Below are 22,736 nucleotides of genomic sequence, written 5' to 3' on the forward strand. Positions count from 1 at the left end.
CTCCGGGGCTCTGGGTTCCTGCGTTCTTCTGTGCCAGCACTGGGTTTCGGGGCCCCAGGCTCCTGCGCCCCTCCATGCCAACGCTGGGGCTCAGGGCTCCAACTCCGGAGCTCCAGGCTCCTGCGTCCCTCCATGCTAGCGCTGGGGCTCGGGGCTTCAGGCTCCTGCACCCCTCCATGCCAATGCTGGGACTCCAGGCTCCTGCGCTCCTCCGTGCCAGCGCTGGGGCTCAGGGCTTCAGGCTCCTGTGCTCCATGGTGCCAGGCTTGGGCTTGGGGCTTGGGGCTGTCTCTTGGGCTTCAGTGCTTGGGCTCTGGCTTTGAGTTCAGGGACTCCAGGCTTCAGCTTCAAGGGCTTTGCTGTGCAGTTATCTCTGGTGTCCAGGTCTGGGCTCCAGGGTCCTGGCCTTGGTCATCAGGCTTCAGGCTCCAGGCTCCAGCGGCCCCCCCCCCCCCCTCCGGCCGCAGGGGAGCCACTGACTAACGCACATTGCGCTGAGGACCCACTGTGCGTGTGACAGCGGCTACCGTGCAGCCGGCCCACCACAGGACTAAGGAGGCAGCCAGCCTCCCACCAAAGCTGTCCTCAGTTCTCCCAGAGCCCAGTGGAACATCTCTCAGCTCTCATGGCGGCAGCTCAGGAGGCCACCATGACGTGAAACTTACCAGCCTGGCAGATACTATGTGTCTCAGCTGGGCTCTCCAGCTGGGGCTAGAGGGAGGCTATCACACCAGCCATCCATTTACCTTCTTCATGCTCCTGTCCTTTTTGCCAAGCCCTGCTAGCAACCCTGGTTTCCCTGAGCTGCTGGGGCTTGTGGTTTGGGACTCTGGCGCTGTGAAGGCTTTGCTTGGGATAGGAGAGTCTCCCACCTCCAGGTAAAGGTGCCTTCCTGTAGCCCAGAGAGATGAAGCCACTGACCTGAGCTCCCACAGCCTGTCTAAAGGTTTGCAGACAGGATCTTGTGGGAGTTCTTCCTGACTCCCAGCTCTGCATTCTAGCCCCATGCCAGGCTGCTTGGCCCTCAGTTCCCTGTTCGGTCAGCAGCAGAGAAGCTCCCTGAAGCGGCTTCTGACTTTGCCTTGTCCAGTCGCGGTTCCCCTTGGGTTTGGCCACTGGTTACTTTCTGCTGATGTTGAGGGTCCCTGCTGGCTATAACCGACCTCCTTGGGGTGTGACCAGCTTCAAGGCTGCTGTGAGGCCCTGGAAGCTTTCCCTAGTGCCCATCCTTAGTTGCAGGGCAGTCCCAGGTCCGGGTTTTTTCTCTTAATCCTTGTCTTCTTGCAGGATGACCGGTGGCGGAGACCAGAAACATCTGAGCAAAGATGGAATGTGCCTGGACACTCCCCTGCACACATGGCCCAAAGTCCCAGGTCCAGGTTCCTTCCTCTAGCTGAGGACAGCGTCCAGTGTCAGCTTGAGGCTCCTGGGGTCCAGAGTGGAAGAGGCTGCTTCTCAGTGGTCTGCCCCAGGTGACCATGAGCTGGAGATGGTGCCCAGAAGGTTCTTCCTCAGGAAAGCGTCCCTTCAGCGTCTCCGGCGAAGTGGAGTAGAGCGCCCTCTGGAAGGCTGAGGTCAGGGCTCTGCATTCTGAATGTCTGTCACCTTGCTTTCGGAGACTGACTGGCTTCTCCCACTGCCAATAAAGAAACGTGAGAACATACTATGGCCCTGGACAGTCGTGTCCTTGACAGCCCATTTGAACAAGGCTGGCACAGAGCATGGGGCAGGGGCGGGAGCGCTACTCTGCCTCCTTGGCTTCTGAGGCCTCTTGACCTGACTGGGCAAGAAGCTGGCAAAGTCCAGAGCTTGGGGGACACAGTTCTAGGGTGTCTACTTCGAGCTCCTTAGTGCCCTTGTCTTTTAGGAATCTGGGGTGGGGGTGACTGGCTTGCTCCTCAGTTGCCCACAGGGGGTAGAGGGTTGTAGGAATGTGAAGGAACCAAGAAGAAAGCCCTCTGTCCCCAGCTCCCTGGCACTCAAGAATGGGGCAGATCTTTAAGGAGTTAGGCTATGGGATAATGGCCTGGGAACTAGCTTTATCCCAATGAAAGGGCTAGATCCTCATGGTGCCCATGGGGGAGAACAGAGAGGGGCCTGGCCCCCAAAGTGCTGAGGGGGCTTCCAGGCATCCATCTTTATCTTAGAGGTCTCATTAGGCCTCCTTCCAGCAGTCAGTGAAGGTTTAGCTTCTATCACTGGAGAAGTGCTGCCCCCAAACCTTTTTCTTTCCTAGGAGGACAGACTTCCTCAGGGCAGCCTGCTGTTCATTTGGTTTCAGGGGGAAACAATCCAGAGGAAGGAGGAGGACTTCCTTGGCCAACTGTTGGCCTCAGGGTGCCAAGCTAAGTTCTCCTGTGTGCCCAGGGCCTCAGGAATGTGGCACCACCAACCAAACCAGTCCAAGAAGCTGGGCAGAGAAAGGCAGGATTCTCTCTGGGGTCCAGAGAGGGCCTCCCTGAATGAGTTCTCAACTCTCAGGGTTGGGCTCCAGGTCCAAAGTGGCCTGGCCTGGCTGGTCTGCCCGCTTCCAGGGCTCTTTGGCTAAAGTTGGCCCATGAGTCACCCAGCAAGACTCCAGGAAGGAGCTGAGGAACCAGGTCCTCCCCTGGCACTTTCCTACCTGGCTAAGGGGTGTGGCTCTGGCAGCCTGCCTCCCAGGGAGCCCAGCTCTCAGGAAGCAGGCCCCCCCACTGTGGGCTTCTTGGTCTTTCTGAGGCACTACTAGCAGCCCCATTTCTTTCTATGCCTGTCCCATCCCTGTCCCTCTCTCCTTCCCTCCCTCCCCCAGCCCCAGTCTGGGTGGGAGTGTCCAGGAGCTGAGGCTGGCAAGAGTGGGGAGGGAAGCATGGTACTGACAAGACTTGGTGGAAGGCAAGTGCCCAGCTGCTGCCTTTTGCAAGACCTTTGTCCTTACCCCACAGTGAGTCAGAAAGGAGTCCAAAGCCCACCAATCCCTCTGCTCTGAGAAAGCCCCTGGCCCTTGGGTCTGATAAATGCCATGCCTTCCCTTTGGAGCTTCAGAGAAGAGATCCAGGAGGGGATTTTTGGGCCCTAGGGGTCTGCTGTTCTGGGGGCAAAAAAAGATGGACCCCTGGGTGTAAAGACAGTTGGTCACAGACTATTAATGGGGTGGAGACCTGTGGCCTCAGCAATGAGTGGGAACTGGTCAGAAGGTTGTGATGACAATGAGCTGAGCTGCGGATTGCAGATTTCCAGGGCGGGGAAAGAGGGAAGCAGGGACCCCAAAACTGGCCCTGGCCTCAGGGAAACTCAGGCCCACCCCGCCCTCCAGGATACAGAGACATAACATACTTCGGGTACCTTTATTCCAGGGGGATCCACATAGCAAAGGACAGAAGGATGCTCCCCAGGAGATAATGCCCCCCCTCCCCTGCTAGGAGTTTACTGGACACATAGCAGAGGTCCAGGGAAGTGAGCTCCAGCCAGAGGAGCCTGAGCCAAACTGTGGGACCACTGTCCTTCTGTCTGTGGGTCTCTGGCAGAGTGACATCAAAACTCTCCTCCCGGCCCAAGTCCATTTTTCTTAGCAACCCTTCACTCATCTCTAACCAGTGCAGCGTGGCTGGAGAAGGGGACCAGCTGGACGGTTGGGATGTGAGTCCCCCGCCCTAGCAGTGACCATCTTCAGCATGGCTTCAGTGTCCAGGTGAGCTGCCTCAGAGAGAGATGACTGTAAGAGCCAATGAGGCTGAGTGAGAGGAAGGCGCCAGACAGGCGGGCACATGGCTTCTCCGAGTCCTCTTCCTGGATGGCTGGGGGACAGCAGACTTCCATGGGCTTTGGGGCTCATGCTGGACATCTCGGGAAGATGTGGGATGGCTTTGCTGGTTCCTGCAGCAAACAGGAAGTGAGCCTAGGGAGCCCCATAAGGGATGTGTCCCCCCCTGGGGCCCTCTCCCAAGGCTCTCACCTGGCTAGGGTCAGAGCCCTGGGATCGTGGGGGCAGTGCCGGCCCAGCCTGCTGGATGAACTGCTGCAAATTACACTGGCGGAGCTCCCGGTTCAGTTCCTCCACCTCCTGGGCCTGGGCCTGGATGGGTGGGAGAGGGGAGCCATGAAGGTGCCTGCTCCCTTCTTTCAGGCAGGGCTGGCAGGTGGCAGATCAGGCCGGCCTCACCTGCAGGTTCTGTTCGGCCTCGGCAAGGGCCCTGCCCACGCTGGCCAGGCTGCTCTCTAGCCGCTCGCTCTGCAGGGCCTGGTTCTGCAGGTCCCTCTGGAGCCGGGCTGCTGCAGCTTCGTCTTGGGATGTAGGAGGGCCAGGCACCTCCCGCTCCTGCCTCTGCCTCCTCCGCCAGCAGATCTCCTCCTCCAGGGCTCGGGCCTGAGCGTCCAGCTCTCGAAGGCGCCGGGCGCATTCTTCCGTGGCCACCTGCAATTCCCGCATGCGGCCTTGGCGCTCCAGCTCCTGCTGCACCTCCCGCCGCAGCTCCTCTGCCCAGAAGCCCTCCTCATCCAGCTCGGCCTCATTGCTCTGGACCAGATGCTCCAGGCCCCACAGCTCCCTTCCTCCAACCTCCTTGGCTGGGCTGGGGGAGTCACGGGGGGCAGGGGGCCGGGACCTTTGGGGAAGGCTGGCCCGTACAGCGGAGCGCTCTGGGGGCAGGCAGGGGTCCGAGGCAGGTCGCTCGGCGAGGCTGGGCCCAGTCCGCCGCAGGACGAACTGCACATCGCTGGCAAACTGTCCACATGTGGCCTGGGCCCCCACCGGGCACTCCTGGGGCAGCATCTGTCGCTCCTTGTCCCGAAGCCGCTGGATGAGCACATAGCGGCCGGTCTGCCCTGGGAAAGAGACGGAAGTGGTCTTTGGGGGGCGGCGGGGGCCACCCCAGCTATGGCCCACCCCCGCCCCCGCCCCTGCCGGCCCAGGGGCTGCCCGCTCACCTAGGGCTTGGGCCAGGGCGATGACCACTTCCTGGCAGGTGGTCCGTTCCGAGACGCCGCACACCACCCGCTGGACACCGTCCACCCACACCTTCAGCTCCATGGGGGCGGGGGCAGGGTCGGGGCATCCCCGGCCGGACCTAGGGAAGGTGGGAGGGGCACCCCCGGTTCAGAGGGGGCGGGGGGCGCTCCGGGCTCTTCCCCCCTCCCCAGTATGGCCCCTTACAGGGCCAGGCTCTGCTCTCCAGCCCATGGGGAACTCAGGGCATTAACCGGAGCCTCCTCCCCAGCGTCGCTCCAGTTGGGGGGGGGGCGGGGTCAGAGGTCAGGAGGCTCTGACCCTCGCCCCCCGCCCAGTCCAGGATAGCAGCGGCTGACCCTAGCAAAGGTCACCCTGGAAGGCAAACCCAATAGTCCAGAGCCTACCGTGGGGGCCTCTCCCCGCAGCTCCAAACCGACCAATCTCGTTCCGGCTCTGCTCCGCTTCCAGTTCGGGTCCGGCAACCCCGCCCCGCGGCCCCACGTCGCCGCCTGATTGGTTGACTCCGCGAGCCACGCCCCACCCTGCACCCCTATTGGTTCGATGCCTGTTGCCCCGCCCCCGCCACACCCCGGGCGCCCATTGGTCACAGTGGCGAGTTCGCCCCGCGGCCCCACGCCTCACCCTCATTGGCCCGATGCCTGTCGCCCCACCCCGCCCCACCTAGAGCTCTCATTGGCCACTCTCCGACCCGGGCCCCGCCTCACAGTCTTACGCCAGGCATCCATTGGCTGCCGAGTCCGGACCGGCTCCCACGCCTCCAACCGCGTCTGGTTTACCTGTTTCGAGCCTTCAGGTATGGGAGGGGCTTGGCGTAGTCACGTGGACCCCCCCCCCCCCCCCCGCCAAAGGGCTGTGGCTCGTTCCGCCTCAGGGTCAGCGGGCAAAGTCATCTTCCAGTCCCGACCGCCTGGATCACCTTGCCCGTGGGATGGGGAATGATTTTCGTGTTGCTCTGTTTGTCGCTCCTGACCTTTGCTCTCTCAGTGACCTCTGACCCCACTGTTTGTCCAGAGGAACCCGATTTCCGGGTACCGGCTCGGAGCTGTGGGCCTCACCTCGGTCCATTGGTCCTTCAACACCCGCCCCGCCCCTCTTGGCCGCGGCTCCCATTGGCTTTTGTCTCTTGTCCTACCCTCTCCTCAGGTCCCGCTCCCCACCGGGCGTTACTGGCTTTTGCCTCGCAGCTGAGTGGGCTACGAGGTGGGCGAGTTCAGGCAGCAGCGGGAGGCGGAGCCTAAGGCAGGGCCGCCGTCCTCGGCCTGCGCACGCGCCCTCAGGCTCTTCTGTAGCCGTTGGTGTCTCCGCAGCCATTGACGCCCACGTGGTGTCTTCTTCCTGCGCAGGAGCCTGCGGCCCCGCCCGGGGCTCCCGGTGGAGTGCAGGGGCCTGCGGGAGCGGCAGGGGGCGCTCCTCAGACGCAGCTTTGGTTGGCGAATGAGGGGAGCCTGGGAAAGGAAGGAGGGGGCCAGCAGGGGGGGCTGGGCTGCTTGTGGGGCCCCCCGCGAGGACCAGCCCTTTCAGTGTCCGCCCGTGTCCCAGCTCTCCCCGGCCGCGGGCTCCGGAGGTGAGGCCCGGGACTGCGCAGCGCTCCCTCCCAGAAATCCCCTCCAGGCCAAGTCAAGACATCAAAAAGGGGGGACGAGGGAGCAGCGTCCGCGCCCCCACCTGCCGTCTCCCATCTCCCTGCCTCCGTGCAGGCTGCCTCCCATGCTAGGGACGCACCGGCCAGCTGCCCACCTAGCCCAGACCAGGTGTTACCTCCTGCAAGAGTTAGGGGAGGGAGGAAACAAGCCTTTGTTAAGCCGCCGCCCTCCAGTCCAATGGAGACAGCAACCTGCAAACGCCTGGGCCTAGCTAGGCTCCGGACGCTCTGCTGGAGGCACCAGAGGAGACGCCAGGCGTGTCCTGGATATACTATTCTTCGCTTCAGATTGGTTCCCCCGACAGACCTTAACCTTATTTGTCTTTGTCCCCTCCTGCCAAACGGTGTGGCCCATAGTGTGTGCTGAATTCATTTGCGGATTGCTGAGCACTGTGCCCCAGAAGTGGGGCTCTCCTGGGAGAGCATCGCAGAGAAGAAGCAGGCCCCCTCTGTTTTTTTGACCAAAGACCTCCAGCTTTTGGGCTGGGAGTGGAGAGCCTGACTGGGCCAAGGCAGCCCTGCTGCACGGTACCTCCCTGATCAAGGCACCGCTCCACGGGGCCACCAAGACTTTTCCAGATTGTGCCTAGTCCTTCTGAAGCTATTGGCTCCTTCTGTGCATGGCCTACAAACACATCCCGGTGAAAAGAATCTCTCCCCTGATCCTGAGCTTCTCCAGCCGCCCGGCTCCTCTCTCTTCCTTTTTGTGGCTTAACTCCTGGAGAAGGCCGTCTACAACCAGCGTCGCTTCTTCTAACTCCCTCTTCTGCTCACATCGTTTAATTAAATCTACCCTCTCCAAAGTCGCTGATGATCTTGTAATGACCAGATCTAACAACTTTTCCCAACCCTTGTCCCTCAGACCTCCTGGCTACCTTTTTGGCCTCGACAGCACTTCCCCTCCCTTCCTTACTCTCTGGGGTAGGGGTGGAGGGCACACCGGGCAGCTGGTGCTCACTCCCATGGAATACTCTGTTTCTGGGCTCTGGGCCTTTGCATCGGTGGCTTCCCTGCTAGCCCCTTCAGGTCTCTGCTGAAATGCCCCTTTCTGCGCGGCCCCAGGTGCTTCGAACTTAGGGCTGCTTCAGCAGCCATCTTATTTGTACAACGTTCTTTATGTGTTGTCTCTGTCTCTGGATCCGGAGCTCCTTGAGGGCAGGGGATGTCATTTCCTTTCTTTTGTGTCCCCTGCACTTGGCACAGGGCCTGGCACATTGGAGACACTTCCTCAAATCAACCATTATTTCACTAATTAAAGCTGGTTCAGCTGCACCACCCTCACGTTCTTGCTGGCTGACTGACATTTGGCTCTCCCCTCTTCATCTCCTTGAAGTGGCTGCTCCCGGTGCCTGGAGCCTTCTCCTGACCCCCTGGCCAACCCCCTGGCCTAGGAAGAGACCCAGGGCTGAGTGGCCCCAGCTGGGGAGGAGGAGGGACTCTTGGGCAGACAGCAGAGATGGTAGCTGGGCTCCCTGGTCCTTTGCCTTCAAGGGCTCTCCCTCCCCCTCCCCCCTTCCCCCGTAGGCCCCTGGCTCCTTCCCTTTCCAGCCTCTTGGAGCTCTCCTAGGGGAGGCAGCATCCCTTGTTTAGTGCCAGGAGCAAGGCTTAAGGTCATGGTCTACAATTCTGGGGAGTCATCTGAACCAATAGGGCTAGCCCTTCTTGGGAGAAAGGTCCAGGGCAGCCTCCTTCTTCCCAGTTCCATCTCTGCTGGAGCACAAACAGCCCCTCCTTGCTTCTGGGGCCTTTGGGAGGGTGCTCATAACCATGGAAACGGCAACAAAGCCTGGGCTCCAGAACCCTGAGCTCCCAGTCTGCCTCAGGTGAGGGGGGAGGGGGTGTTGCTAGAGCTGAGTCATTGGGAGGGGAAGTTGGCCACCAGCAGCCTCTGGTTCAGGCCGCAGTGGGTGGGGGGGGCAGAAACCTGTAACTTTGTAAGGCAGTTTCCTCTTCTGTAAAATGGGGCTAAGGAGTCCTGTGATTCGTCCCTCCACTACGGCCGGTGGCGATGAGAACTTTCAAGCCCAGCTAAAGCCCTCCCAGCTTCATGTGTGAGGATGCACAGGGGCTGAGGCTCTGGAGGGGCAGCTGGAGAGCGGTCGGTCCCTACTTCTGCTCCGCAGGTGGGCACCTCCTGGGGGCTGCAGCAGCCCAGCGTCTCTCCCAGGCAGGCTTCCTCCAGGAACACCGAGGATGGCCGGGCAGCCTGCTGAGCAGAGGGAAGAAGCCTTCAGTGCGGAGCAGCTGGGCAGCGATTTGGGGCAGGGGCTCAAGGTCCACAACCCCTCCTGGAACATCTCCTGGCCCTCCTTCATGTGGAGCAGTGACTTCCTGGAGGCCACGGATTCTGGGATAACCCCCGAAGGTGCTAATGGCAAGCTGTCCTCTGTCTCCTTCTTGATGTCTCCCAACAGCCTGCAGTAAGAGCCCCAGTGGGAGGGTACAGGGTCTGGGACAGGGAGTGAGGGGAGAACACCAGGACTGGAATGTAAGACCCGGGCCCTATGGCTCTGCTGCTGAGGCTGGGGGTCCGAGGCCTTACAGACTCTGGGGTCTGAGGCTTCAGTCCAAGGGCTGGCCCAGCTCTGTCTGGTGTCTGAGGCCCCTGCTGAGCATTCAAGGTCAGGCCAGTCTCTGGCTCTCGGACCTGGGACCAGGGCCAGGATTCAAGGGCTGTGATGTGGCAATTGCAGTGGCCCTTCCAGGCACCTGGACCCAAAGATTCTGAGGCTGCTGCTGGCCCAAAAGGAACTGGAGATCCAAAGCCTGCGGAAGGCTGCGCAGTGTCAGCCTGGGAAGCGCATGGCTTACATCCTCCATGAGCTGACAGACTCCAAGCCAGAAAGGTGAGGAACCTGCAGGCCCCCACTCCGAGCTTCTTCCCCTTGCTGCCCCTCCCCCCACATCTCTGCTTGGACCTTCCTGCAGGACCTCCCAGGAGCAGATCACAGCCCTGCAGCAGCAGATTGAGGAGATGACCCAGCAGCTGAGTGACCAGAAGGAGCAAGCCTGCCAGGTGAGTGTCTTCTGTGGGCCTGGGGCTCCCCTGGGGCTGAGGGGGCTAGGCCCAGGGCCCCCGGGGCTGAGGGCGCTTGTCCTGGGGGCTCCCCTGGGGCTGAGGGGGCTGGGCCTGGGGGGGGCTCCCCTGGGACTGGTTACTCTCTCCAGGCTCCAGAGGTTGCTCCCCACCTGGGGCCTCTGGGCCTGGGGCTCTGCAGCCCCCTCTCTATCTCTACCTTCAGGAGAAGACAGAACTGGAGAATCAACTCCAGAAGGCCAACGAGAGCCTTCGGCACCTGGAGGATGAGGTGCAGACCTTCCAGCGCTCCTGCCTCCTGCACCTGGCCCGGTCCTCATGGGCTGGCCGCGTGCTTCGCTCCCAGACAGGCAGTGTAGAGGTGAGTGAGCTTGGCTGACTGACTGCCCTGCCCACACGTGCATGTGCCTACTCGGGAAGCTGTCTCATCCATCCCCCCCCACCCCCTTCTCTTTCTAATGGGTCCTCCCTGTCTCCCAGACTCCTTCCCTGTAGCCCACAAGCAGGCCAGGCCTTGGATGGCCCTTCCTGTGGCCCCGTGGGCTGGCCTGCCAGCGCTGCTGCCCCCTTCCCCTTGCCCTTCCTTCCTTCCTCCTCAGCCTCCTGGATTGTTCCCTTGGCTGAAGCTTCTCTCTGTAGACTCTAGCAGTCCCTCCGTGGGTGCTCAGGCTCGCCTCCTAGAGACACCGGGGTATTCTCGCCCCTGCCCCTTTCAGGATTCTCTCTCCTTCCTGTCTGGCCTTTATCTCTTCCACCTGTCATTGTGGGCATCCCCCCTCCCCCAAGGCCCTGTCCTGGGCCAGCTTCTCACCAGCTTCTGTGGAGTTGGTGGCCATCCCTGCCATGAGCTGCTCACTGACCACGTGCTCCACACAGCTTTGTGCCCTGGCTGTCTGTAGGGCTCTCCTTGCCCTCCTCAGACTCCCCCTCATCTCGTTTCCTTCCTGTCATCTTTGTGTGTGGCATTCCCACGATGCAGCGTCTCTTCTTGTTTCTACTTAGCTGTTTTCCTGCATTTCTGCCTTTTGAGTGGGAGTGCCTTGAGACCAGGGCTTGGTAGACAGTAGGTGCTTTCTGACTGTCCTCCCCGCTCTGTCACCAGTCATGTCCACGCCCATGTCTCCACCATCTTTTACAGTCCTCATGCCCGTCCCCTCTGGCCCTCCGCTCCTGTTCCCCTTTCTTCCCTCTCATCCGGCCTCCAGCCTCATCGTCCCTCCCAAAGGTACCCGTCCAGCAGCTTCCTCTCAGCCTCTCTGAAGCCATGGATGTTGGCCATCATGCTCTTCTCCTGGTGAGGCTTTCCGTGCTGGCCTCGTCCTGGTTCCCCTTCTCAGTGCGCCTCCAGGTCACAGCCCACATGACGATCTTGGGCTCGCTCCACTGTCCTCTAGGGGGGCAGCTCTCAGACCTGAGCTCCAGCCTCATCCCCCCTGCTTGGTAGACTGTTCAAACAGGAACACCTCTGGAAATATGCCACCAAACATACCCAAAACAAACCTGGTGCTCTTTCCCCCAAACCCTCCTCCACTCAGAGCAGCTGGTGCAACCTTCCAGCTATCTTCCACAGCTCCCCGTGGGCGGGCACACAGGAGGGACTTACTCGTTGCTTACTGACCAACTGACTAATTGTTTTCCCCTCAGACTCCTCGTGCCTCCCAGCGTTTCTTCCTCTGATGAGGGAATCACCACCTCCACGTCCCCCACATTTTTCGCCTTGGCTTTGGCCCCATTGCCTTGCATTGACCATTCCCCTTTCCAGGCCATATGTCTGGCAGGGGAGGCATTCCAGGCTCCGTGACTTGCCCAGAGCTCCATGGCTGCTAAGTGTTGGCCTTGCAGTCAGGGCTCCCTGACTCCAAGCCCACAACTCAGGGCAGTGACCAGACTCAAAGACATTCAAGAACAAAATGTAAAGCTTGCCTGGGGCATAGGGTCCTCTTATCTGGTTCCAACCTTGGAACTGAGGCAAGCTGGTGGCACAGTGAAATAGAGCAAGACCCAAGTTCAGACCCAGCCTCCGGCACTTACTAGCTATGTGACCCTGGCAAGGCCCTTCGCTTCTGCCCCAGCCCCTCAGTTGTAAAACTGAGGCAATAGGAGCCCTTCCCCGAACGCTTAGCTTTGAGCCCAGCTCTCGGCATGTACCAGGTACCCTGACAAAGCTGATTTCCTTCCTTTCTCCCAACCTGCCAGGCACACAGGCAGAGGCCCCTAGCCTCTGCATGGCTCAAGCCAATCTTCTCATCTCCCCTAGCCCCAGGCCCAGCTTAGCTCACAGCAGCCAGCATACAGGTGGGGGGCCCAGCTGTGCCCACCAACCCAATTCTGCCCAGGTGGTGACAGCCGAGACCCTGATGATGGATTTGAGTGACCAGTCCCTGGAGCAGAGCTCTCCCGAGGTAAAGCTGGGAGGGGGAGGGGAGGCTTGCTGTCAGGGCTCTGATGGCGGGGGGGGCACATGTCAGGCCCTGGCCCCACCTCTGGGTCTGTCAGGAACATCACTTCCGCCTGGAGGACGTGGATTGGAACAGCATAGCCCAGCGCTATCCCAGCCTGTTTGAGGACATTTACAGCAAGAAGAGGTACGGGCCCCTGGTCTCGTTGGGCTGGGCCACACCGCTGTGTGTCCCATTAAGGGTGACTGAGACCCCTGGGTTTCTCTCACCTCTCCCTCAGAGCTGCCTCTGCCCATGTCATAGACTCCCCAGACTACCCCGACTCCCACCCAGAGAAGTCTCAACGCCGAAAGAAGAGTGTAGACTGGAGTCTGCTGCCATGCAGCTCCCACAGCTCCACAGACACCGACAGGGTCTCCACTGGCTACAGCAGTGTCTACAGCCCCTCCCTCCAATCGCTGACCCAGGAGCAGGAGGGGGGCGCCTATGGTGAGCGCCTTGGCCCCCCGCCAGGAGGGATTCACGCTCCCTGGACGGGGGCCCTCCCCACCCTGGAGCTCAGGAAAGCCAAGGCGCCTGTGGACAGCAGCAGCAGCAGCAGCCTCTGCGCAGCTGTGGTTGGCATCGGCCTGGCGAGGCAGGGCTCGCTCTCTAGCTCGCTCCAGGAGAGTGGGTGAGTGTCCTGCGAGGGCCAGGGCTGGGCTGGGGCTGCTCACAGCCCTCGCTCATCGCAGGCCGCCTGGCCCTGGTGTTCACAGGAGGAAGGTCCTGGACTCTTCCCTGAAGATTGTGAAGATCGACAAACACGGCAAATTTATCCGGGTTCTCAATGAGTCCCTGGAGGAGAGCGTGGACATCAGCGGCTACGTCCTCAAGCAGCTCATTCACCACTTTCCTGTGTGTGTCTACCGCTTTCCCAAGGACACAGTGCTGGCCCCACAGCATCACGTCACGGTCTGTGCCCCTGCTCCCCAGTGCCATGCGTGGGAAGGCCCAGGCATTCTCTGAGAGGGCCATCTAGGGTCCTTAAATCCAGGAGCTTTCCCTCCTGTGGCTACCAAGAAGGTTCAGAGGCAAAGCCTGTTCTGGCCCTTCCCTCTGCCCCCAAGAGCCCAGTCAGGGGGGCCCTTGGCATTGAATCCCCTGCCTCGACTTGGGGACACCAGACTAAAGCTCAGCCATTCCCTGGAGTACCCAATGTGCATTTCCTAGTGGGTAAGTCTTTGTGACTTTGTGATGGAGGCACCTTTGGGCCCCTGGGACATCTGCCCACCCTTTCCCCAAAGGGATGGTGGATGGAAAGAGAGCGAGCAGAGGCTGGTGACTGCTGAGCCTGCTGGTTCTGGCAGGGATCCTTGTCACTGCTGAGGAAGGCTGGGCATCCGGTGAGTACTTGGGAAGGGCCCAGAAGGACAGGGGAGCATGGGAATCATTCCTACTTGTGTCTCCTCTCGAGCCCCTGGCCTGGGAAGAATGTGTCTGACTCATTTGACAAAGCTGACCAGCTATCTTTATGCTCCCAGTGTAGGAGGGAGGCAGATGTCGGCAACGGGATAGGCGTGGGCAGCAGGCAGGACCCCGTTACAGGACTATACCTTTCCTGGCATATATTTGACCAGTATGAGTGCAGGTTGTTGCACATACCAGGTGTTTAATGGTGGTCGAGGGGACTGAATGGGTCTATCTATTGGTCAAGGCTCAGAGGGTGGTGGGTAAATGAAATGGCTGGAGTGTCACTGAGACTTAGTGGGAAAGGGTTCATTCTAGGAACTCATCCATGACAATGGATCTTTGTGTGTGAAGCAAATGCAACCTTGTCAGATAGAAGGAGACAGGGAGAGGTATTGAAGGCCCAATTAACTTTGCCGGCTGGTGGAGAGCAGGATAAATGTAGGCCGCGCCTTCCCAGGAGGAGGCCATGGATGATGCCTCGGCATCTGCTGGAGGTCCACCTCCTCTAAACACTAACTGTAGAGTAGAACTGGACTTTCCACGTCACCCCTCCTCTGACCTGGGCAGGTGCCTGTCACCTCTCCGTTCAGACACAGAACCCTGATGGCAGTGTTGATGAGCCCTCTGGCTGCCCTTGGCTGTCCCAGAGCGTGAGAAAACTGGGTGAATCTGGCGGCCCTCTTTTCTACAGGACTGTGCTCGGAGCCCAAAGCCAGCTACTCACATTACAGTGGGCAGATTCTCTTCTCTTCACTTGGTCCTCTGTTTCTGTTAGAACCTCGCCATCCCTTCTCCACAGCCTTTCTCAGGAGACTTGAATCAGTTACTTATTTTTCTTCTTCTACTTTTAAAATATTTTAGCAGTGTGACCCCTCCCCTTTGCCCCAGCTCTGCCTGGTAAAGCCAAGCCAAGCCAGCCATTGCATTGAGCCCTTCTAGTTTACCAAAGGTTGGCTTTCCCACTGGTCCTCTGTGGGTTCTGCCAGCCTTTCCATGAGGCCCTTGAATCCTCCCCATTCATCATCTGTCTTGGAGCAATAATATTCCAGAATATCCAAAGACATTGCTTTGGGGAATGGTTGCTTTCTCTCCTCAGCCTCCTCTGCCTTGGCAGAGAGCTGAGTGCCCCTGCTTCTCCTTGTCCCCCTCCAGTTCATTTTCCTGCCCCTGCCCACCCCCCACCCTGAGTTGGGCTTCTCCTCTGTGCTCACTCCCTGCAAGTTAGAGCTGCTTTCGAAGTGTGCCAGCCTTCTGCCCCCAGGCTCTCTTGCAGTCCTTTCTATGGAATCCATTTTTTTAAAGCAATTGGGGTTAAGTAACTTGCTCAGGTTACACGGCCAGTTATTCCTGGGTGTGGTGCTGAGTGTCTGAGCCCGGGATTCGATCTCCAGGTCATCCCGACTCTGGGGCCGGTGCTCTTACTTGCTACCTGGCCGCCCCCTGGAATCCATTTTAAAATTGGAGTTCAGATCCCCCTGGTTCAGCTACCAGGATCTCTGGCAGAAGAAAAGAGGGGATTTTGCCCTGATCTGAGCGATTTCTGCCTGTGTTTCCTGAATTGGATTCCCAGGAGCATCTAGTCCCTTGTGAGGGCCTGTTTCGCTTGCAGTATTTGGGACCATTTGATCATACCTGTCCTTTATCTGCATCTTCTGAAGTGGATTCTCCCCAGATCTGGGGAGGCACCCAGATTTTCCCTCTGTCTTTCCAAACTCAGTAAACATGGGCCAACTAAGGGACGACTCAGTGCTCGGCACTCAATGCTTAAACAAGCAATGGGTTTTGTTGATATCTGCTGATTTTGCGTCACCTAATTTCCCTCCATTATTCATCCTGTTCCCTGCTCTAGAGAATCATTTCTTATACTAAAGGGCTGTCTTTTAAAAAGAGAAAAAAAATACACAGGGAGAAGATGAAGAAAAGCTCCACATGCCTGATGAATACATTGAAAAATCTGACTGATTCCCCAATGTTGCCCATCCACGGATCCCTATGCAAGGAGTGGGGTGAAGTATCTTCTCGTGTGTCCTCTTGGGGCCAAAGCTCCTTCAGAGTCTCCTGGAACTGGCTTTCCATTGTTTGGCAATGACGGTTCTTCCCATGGACGCTGGAGTCTCGACTCTGCTGCCTTCCCTCTGGAGCAGTTCATGGACATCTTCCTTTGTCCATGTTCTCTGATGTCTGGACACCCATTTGTGGAGCTCTTCCTCAGGCGAGGGGCGGATCTCTCCTTGGTTTTCTGGACAATTTTCCTATCATAAGCTCTGTGGTTCCTCTATCACTTGGCCCAAGGGTTCCTCCCTTCCCACCCCAGCATCTGGCTCTTCGTCATCAGTCGCAATCATGTCTGGAACAGTAGAAGTTCCCCTTGGTGGGGCCTTGGCCTTTTAAAGCATGAAATTAAGACTGGTTTTCAGTTCTGTTTTTGGCAAGGGGGTGGGGTTAATTCAATTCCAGTCACTCAAGAAGCATTTATTGCATGCCTTCTGTGTGCTTGGCATTGTATCACACCCTTGGCATACAAGGACAAACGCTAATGGGCACAGGAAGCATGTTCAGACACAGTATGTACAGACTGTACATGGCACAGGCTTGTGTGCCATGGATGAAAAAAAGTCAGAGAGGCCAGTGTGAAGGGGACTGGTGTAATTAGGCTGGAAAGGCAGGCTGGGGCAGGTTGTGAAGGGCTTTAAAAGCCAAACGGGAATTTCTGTTGGGTCTCAAGGGAGACTTGCTTTAGGAGAATCAGTTGGGCAGCTGGACATAAACTGAATTGGAGGTGGGGATTAGGGGAAGAGACTGAAGGCAGAGAGACCGATTCAGAGACTATTGAAGGGGCTGAATTAGGGTGTAGATCTGTGAGTAGAGGAGGAGACAGATTTGAGAGGGGGGAGAAGATTTAGTAACTTACAGAATATGTGTGTGGGGGGGTGAGAGTTAAGAAGTAACTGAGAGTGTAAACCTGGAAGGCTGGACTGGGGGCGGGGTGTCCTGGGCACAAATACCGTTGGAAGAAGGTGATTTTGAGGGAAAAATAATGAATGCCTTGGGGGCATGTTGACTTTTAAATGACTTTAGTTCAAAATGTCCAACAGGAAGTATTAAACAGGAAGTGGGTATCTAAATCTATGAGTTGGGCTGGGAAGCCCCTGGGAGCTCATGAGCTTGCTGAGAGACTAGGGAGAGAAGACAGCCTTAATGACATACCCTCACGCCTGAGGGATAGGACATGGGTGATGCAGGTAAGGAGACACATGAGGAGTGGTCAGTCACGTTGGAAGAGAAGGAGCAGAGAACAATGTGGTGAAAAACCAGAGAGGAGAAATAGCTAGGGAGAAGTCCTCAGTGGTGTCCGAGAGGCCAACGAGGATGCGGACTGAGGAGAGGCCGTTGGATTTAGCCATTCAGAGATCGCTGCTAACTTTGGACAGAGCAGGTCCCATTCTTCAACATTTTATAAAACAGCTCTATTCAGCAGACATTTATTAAGCATCTATTAGACACTGAGGTTACAAAGACAAATAGAAGGAAGGGTGGGCATTCTACCCTCACCACAATTATTCACTGAAGTAAATGAGGGATTGAAGGAATTTTCCAATAATCTTATCACAATTAATTTGAGAAGATCATAGGATTTTTGTCTGTTGAGTGAAAGGCAGTGGACTCTGCAGAGAAGATGGCTTGTGACTGGCTGAGTGGGTCAAGTCCAGCCTCTGGGGCCACATACTATACAGCAGGTCACTTTGGAGTCCTGGAGTACAGTGGCAGGCCAGTAGAGTCGTGGATGACCCTTATCTAAGCCCCTGGAGGGATTTTCTCAGGTGACTCTGTGAGTTCCAGAGGTGCTAAGCTCCCAATGACCTGGGTCAGGGGTAGAACCCCCTAGAACTGGCAGCAGTAACCACAGGCGTTAGAAAGGGCAGACATTGGGAGCAATACAAAGTTTAGAGAAATCTCAAGGTGTCAGCAGCTCAGCCCAGTCGAGCCTTGTCCTACCCTGCAGCAGACAGACCCATCTGGCAGATACCCGTCACCTAAGTCCTAAGAGGAGCCTGTCCTGGGACTGGACTGGTCCATCCCTGACACCACACCTCCCTCTGGGCCAGGACTTCTGAGGACTCCTTTGGCCCTTACATATGTGCTTCACTACATTTGTCCTGGAAGTCTGAAGCTGCTTTCTCCAGGGATCTTGTGTGTACAGGGGGAAAGTATATCTCAGCTTCAAGGAGCCTCTTGCTGATGGTGAACAGGAAACACAGCAGGGGGGGTTCATGGGCAACAGCCTTAGGTTTATACCTCTAAAACCAGGAGGAGAGTAGTGGTCAATACCCACTGGGGATTCCAACCCACAAGGCAAAAATGCTCATTTGGATGAATGGCTTTATGGGGTGACTACACAAAAATGAAAACAGCCTTGTCCCTCAAGTTTACATTCTAGGTGTGTGTGTGTGTGTGTGTGTGTGTGTGTGTGTGTGTGTACAAAATGGACACAGACAAGTAAATACAAATTTTATGCAAGGGAATGGAAGTGATTTCCAAAACTAGAGAATGCTGACAGTGGACGGTGGAGAGAATGACAGCCCTTAGGTAGAAGGTCAGCGAGGCATTCTGAGGCAGTCGTGAGAGGGGAAAATAGGCCTTTCCAGCATGAAGGGTGGTCAGGGGGAAGACAGGACTGTGTTCACAAGAACCACTGGCAGTCTGTGACTCGACCTTTGAGTGCCTGAAGGGAGCCATATTCACTGAGATGGTGAAGGGACTGGGAGACCAGTGGTGGAGAGTTTGACTGGTAGGCAGATGGTTTTCCATTGGGCCTCCCTGCAGATATTTTACCCCAAGGTGCTACCTCCATCTACCCCCCAAACTTCTGTTTTGTCCTCCCGAGCTGATCAGGAAGAGGCTCCCAGTAGCAATGATGGTTCTGGGTCATCCCACCATGTCCACTCAGCATTAATGATACAAATCTCAGTGAAAACCCGGGCAAGTCCCTAGAGGTTCCCTTGAGACTTGCCTGGACCCATTTAACAGCTCTCTTTGGGTGCAGCTATTCAATGAGCTCAATTCACCGCACACAGCTCACATCTTTCAGGCTCACAAGGACACCATGAGAGACGCTATCCGATGTCTGGCTGATACTCAGAATGTATGCGATGCTCTCCTTCTTGGTCTAATAACTGTCAGCCAACGAAAGGGAGTGAAGTCTGTAGAAGGGCTGCACCGGTCACTGATTGACAACTCCATCCCATTCAAGGAAGTGATAAGAGGTCTCATCAGTCAGTTTGCTCCTACATTATAGGCTAAGCACCAAAGGAGCCTTTAATTGGAAGTCAGATGAAGCCCACTGAGGAGCTGCCTGGGGAGGAGCAGGGGGAAGGAGAGGCCTTTGTTCTGGCTTTGTCTCCTCCTCTGCTCCCACAACACTTTTGGCAGGAGGAAAATTCTGAGCAGATAGTTGGTGAAGGGTTTGGAAGATGGTGGACCTCCCCTCTTCCTGTGGATTCGCTAGCCCTGGACGCAGGGTCTGATGGCAGCATCTGCACAGGAGCCCAGCACAGACTTTGTGTAGACTCATAACCCCATAGACTCATGTATTACCCATGTCTAAGGGTAACTTCTCCAGTGCCCACAAAGGGGAGAGACAGCCGTCTGGTGATCAGGAGCTGTGAGCTCTCTGCAGAAGCATGTTGTATCCTTGGGGCTTCAGGGAGGTCGCAGCCACCATTCTTACTGTCAGAATAATAGGGAATGATTCAGTTGTTTCAGTAGCGTCTGACTCTTCATGACCCCATTTGGGGTTTTGTTGGCAAAGATACTGGAGTGGTTTGCCATTTCCTTCCCTAGCTCATTTTACACGTGAGGAAAATGAGGCAAAAAGGTTAAATGACTTGCCCAAGATCACACAGCTAGGAAGTGTCTGAGGCCATATTTGAACCCAGAAAGATGATTCTTCCCAACTCCAGGCCTGACACTCTATTCACTGTGGCACCACCTAGTTGCCCATAATAGTGAATACCCATCTCTAAAAGACACTTAAAGCTGGCTGATGAAGTTAATTCTCAGCTGAGAATTCTTGAAGGTAGGGGCATTAGAGAAAGCCACTGCATTGGACCACCACTCAGTGGTACCTCTAGAACCCTGGAGAGGGTCAGGCATCATGGAGATGTAGCCAGCCTAACTCTGGGAAACTGCTTGTCAGTGAAGGTTAGGGTTAGACTTCAGAACTACCCTGGGTTAGCCATGCTGGCATGACCCGTCCTTGATGAAGCTGTACGCTCTTTGTCATGGCTGCCTCCCTTTTGGAACATTCACTGGCATTCCTTTTATCATATACTTGGGAAGGAATTAGTCCAAGTCACCAGCCCATAGTTTGCAGGCCAATGTTGAGGGTTGGCTTAATGTTGCCACATGCCTGATCTCTGAATGATTTTGGAACCTGGGCATTGGAAGGCGCATCAGAGATCAACCTCCTACTTGAGCAAAAATCTTTTGGAACAGCCTTCCTTAAGGCTGTCCAGTCTTGGCTTGGGGAGCTCTAGTGAGAGGGATCCCACCACCTCGCCTTTTGGGATGATGATTAGGAGCCCCGGCAGCCTCTACCACAGCCGCTCCCAGCTCCTGCTTCTGTCCCCTGAAACGAGGGTATTGGCCCTTCCACGAGCAAGCCCCTCCCTGTAAGGCTGAACATCCTTGCTTTCTTCTACTGACCCTTTGTCTTCTCTCTCTGAATCTTTCAGGTCACCCTCCTCTAGATGGGGCATTATATTGCACACAGCTGCAGAAGGAGGGCAGGGTCCAGGCTGGAGGGAAGCTCACCTCCCTCATTCTAGGCCCAAGACTGCATTCCGGGGGCTTTTGGGGGCTGGCCTACTGTGCTGTTGACTCTTGGTGAATTTCTGGTCCATGGAATGTCATCCTTCATCTTTTTCACTCTTGTATTTGTGGTGGGGACTTGGGGCCGCTAGTTGTAGGATTTTGCATTAACCCCTATTATGTCTCATCTTCTCAGAGGGGCCCCTTTTCCTGGCCTGTTCTGCTCCCTACATACTGATTTCCTGCTTGCGTTCCCTCCCACCTTTGGCCCAAGCTTTCTTCCTCTTCAGGGCAACATAACTTCCTTCATCTTCTCACTTGTCCCTTTTTGTTCCTCCCAAACTCTCGAGCTGCTGAAACCAGAAGAATCTGGCCTGGTAGCTTCTTTTCCTTTTCCCAGCTCCTCCAAATCTTCTCTTCCGTGGATTCTGTTTTTCGCCTTCATGGAGCCTTCCACATCACCTCAGGTACTGCTAACATTGTCTGGGGGCCCTGTTGGCAGAGCCTTGCAGACTTTGGAAAACAATGGCTTCTGGGGCCCTGCGACTGTGCATCCCAGCAGGATACCAGCCTATTGTTTTTGTGGACCTTGGAAATCAGGTCCCAGGGTGAGGCCCCAGGAAAGGGACTCAGGTCTTTGGGGCCAGGAGTGGCACACTTTGACCCTGGCCCCACTTCCCAGTGCCAGACAGGTGAGTATTGATGTCTGCCAGATGAGGCACCACTCTGTATCTCTCACTGATTCTGCTGCAGAATCAGGCTTCCTTCACCTTCAGTCTGTACCCATGGACCACCACCTAGAGGCCTGGGCCCAGCTCTTCTGTGGAAGCTGGGCATGTTGGGCTGCTGTCACCCTCAGGGACAGGAGAAGATCCAGTCAGGACCAGGTTTGCTTATTGGTATCCTCAGGGCCACCCACCGTCCTTGTCCAGTGTCTGCACCAGGCATCTGTGTTAACTCAGAGTAACTGTTCAATCTATGCCAGATTCTGTGTGCCCCACCTGGATCTGTGGGATTCTGTCCATTTGCTCCAAGCTTGATTCTGGTGATGATCACCCTTTAGAGAACCCCACTGCCCCCCAGGGTGCTGAAACTCTGGGGGCCCTCTTCATGCTGCCATTAGGGTGTCTTCAGGTTTGCTTGGCCCCCAGTTCTCTGCCTCTCCTCTTTTCTCTCAGTGGAGTGTCTTAGCAAGGACACCAAGGGTTTCTTTGGTGAAGGGGAAGGCCCATTGAAGAAAGGCAACTTTCCTGAATGGGACAGGGGCTAGCTGACTGACTTTTGTATCCAGTGCTCCCTGGGGCTGTGTCCCCCACCCCCTGACCCCAGCATAGGGGTCTCTCTCAGGCTTTCCTGGTCAGTCAGCAGAGGAATGGGACAGCATAGCTCCTTGACAACCTTGTTCTTTGCCATCTCTCTGGGAACTTTAAGTTGTGTTGTGGCCTCATTAACATCACGTAGTGGTCATTTCTCTCCTTCAACTCTGTTGTCTCCACCTTCCTCCACAAAAGCCTGACCAGAATTCCATTGTCTAGGACTCTTACCAGCCAGATCCATAGCAGAGACACAGAGCAGGGAAATGGGCAGGCGCAGTGAGGAGGGGGTGCCACCCACGATGGAGACAAGTCCTGGGTTCAAATTCTGCCTCCAACATTTAGGAGCTCTGTGGCCCTGAGCAATCACTCTCTGTGCCTCAGTTTCCTCCTGCATAAAATGAGAATAGAATAGCACCTCTTCCTGGGGTGTCTGGGAGGTTCAAATGACACATTTAGAAGCCAATGTTAAGACGCTGTAGAAATATACACTATTATTGTTGTTAAAACAACTCATCTAGAAAGTAAAGTTCCAAAGGAAAGACAAAACCTTTTGAATATCAATGACTAAAAAAATAGGCATTTTGGGTGTCCCACAAAGCTCCGTCCTGGCCCCTCTTTTCCTTCTAGACGATTTCTCTGGGTGATCTCATTAGCTCCTGTGGTTTCAATGATCATCTTTATCTCAGAGGCAGCTGGTGGCACAGTGGAGAGGGTGCTTGGCCTGCATCTAGAAAGACCTTGGTTCAAATCCAGGCTCAGACACTTCACGGACAAATCATTGAACCTCTATTTGCCTCAGTTTCTCTAACTGTACATGGGGATAATAATAACATCTACCTCTCAGGGTTGTTGTGAGGACCAAACAAGTGTTTAGTACAATGCCTGGCACACAGTAGATGAAGTGCAGATGACTCAGATTCTCTCCTCTTTCTAACTTGTTTCACATTCCCCTTGGCTCACACCCTAGGAGTCTTCCTGGGTTCCTCTTTCTCTCTTCGCACTCTGCCCCATATCCAATGAGTGCCAAGGCCTGTCTTGTGAGTTTCACCTCTGCCGCTTCTCTTGTGAGTTTCACCTCTGCAGCTTCTCTTGTCAGTTTCACCTCTGCCGCTTCTCTTGTCAGTTTCACCTC

The 22,736-nt window shown here is 56.3% G+C and overlaps 3 protein-coding genes and 1 long non-coding RNA gene across 6 annotated transcripts in view; 3 read left to right on the top strand and 1 right to left on the bottom strand.

Moving 5' to 3' along the window:
* LOC138176973 (uncharacterized) overlaps positions 1 to 1,663 on the top strand; it is a 3,033-nt gene extending 1,370 nt beyond the window's left edge. Inside the window, exon 2 of the long non-coding RNA XR_011172416.1 lies at positions 1,288 to 1,663. This is a non-coding gene — a long non-coding RNA (uncharacterized lncRNA). The remainder of the gene's footprint in view (positions 1 to 1,287) is intronic.
* Positions 1,664 to 3,616: 1,953 nt separating this feature from the next.
* RASSF7 (Ras association domain family member 7) lies at positions 3,617 to 5,471 on the bottom strand. 3 transcript variants are annotated; one of them, XM_069107958.1, is made up of 5 exons: positions 5,332 to 5,471; positions 4,906 to 5,045; positions 4,142 to 4,803; positions 3,935 to 4,054; positions 3,617 to 3,855 (listed from the first exon to the last, which is right to left on the bottom strand). In XM_069107958.1, exons 2-5 carry the CDS (start codon positions 5,006 to 5,008, stop codon positions 3,811 to 3,813), a joined length of 930 nt encoding a protein of 309 aa, XP_068964059.1. In that variant the 5' UTR covers positions 5,009 to 5,045; positions 5,332 to 5,471; the 3' UTR covers positions 3,617 to 3,810. The 3 variants fall into 3 exon arrangements, with proteins under 3 accessions (XP_068964059.1, XP_068964058.1, XP_068964060.1); XM_069107957.1 differs by having other exon boundaries at positions 3,617 to 4,054; XM_069107959.1 differs by having other exon boundaries at positions 3,617 to 4,054; positions 4,142 to 4,798; positions 4,906 to 5,405.
* A 2,793-nt stretch (positions 5,472 to 8,264) lies between these two features.
* Positions 8,265 to 22,736, top strand: part of LMNTD2 (lamin tail domain containing 2) — a 19,289-nt gene continuing 4,817 nt past the window's right edge. Inside the window, exons 1-9 of the mRNA XM_069107960.1 lie at positions 8,265 to 8,413; positions 8,714 to 9,010; positions 9,284 to 9,436; positions 9,519 to 9,606; positions 9,833 to 9,988; positions 11,964 to 12,029; positions 12,124 to 12,212; positions 12,307 to 12,699; positions 12,761 to 12,980. Coding sequence (XP_068964061.1) covers positions 8,358 to 8,413; positions 8,714 to 9,010; positions 9,284 to 9,436; positions 9,519 to 9,606; positions 9,833 to 9,988; positions 11,964 to 12,029; positions 12,124 to 12,212; positions 12,307 to 12,699; positions 12,761 to 12,980 — 1,518 coding nt within the window. The 5' untranslated portion in view covers positions 8,265 to 8,357. The remainder of the gene's footprint in view (positions 8,414 to 8,713; positions 9,011 to 9,283; positions 9,437 to 9,518; positions 9,607 to 9,832; positions 9,989 to 11,963; positions 12,030 to 12,123; positions 12,213 to 12,306; positions 12,700 to 12,760; positions 12,981 to 22,736) is intronic.
* Positions 22,404 to 22,736, top strand: part of RNH1 (ribonuclease/angiogenin inhibitor 1) — a 140,246-nt gene continuing 139,913 nt past the window's right edge. Inside the window, exon 1 of the mRNA XM_069107945.1 lies at positions 22,404 to 22,424. Within this exon, the coding sequence (XP_068964046.1) occupies positions 22,419 to 22,424 (6 nt within the window). The 5' untranslated portion in view covers positions 22,404 to 22,418. The remainder of the gene's footprint in view (positions 22,425 to 22,736) is intronic.

This window comes from Petaurus breviceps, unplaced genomic scaffold (assembly GCF_028583685.1).
Source record: "Petaurus breviceps papuanus isolate PSGF00001 unplaced genomic scaffold, PetGlider_PUasm1.0 90317, whole genome shotgun sequence".
Taxonomy (NCBI): Eukaryota; Metazoa; Chordata; class Mammalia; order Diprotodontia; family Petauridae; genus Petaurus; species Petaurus breviceps.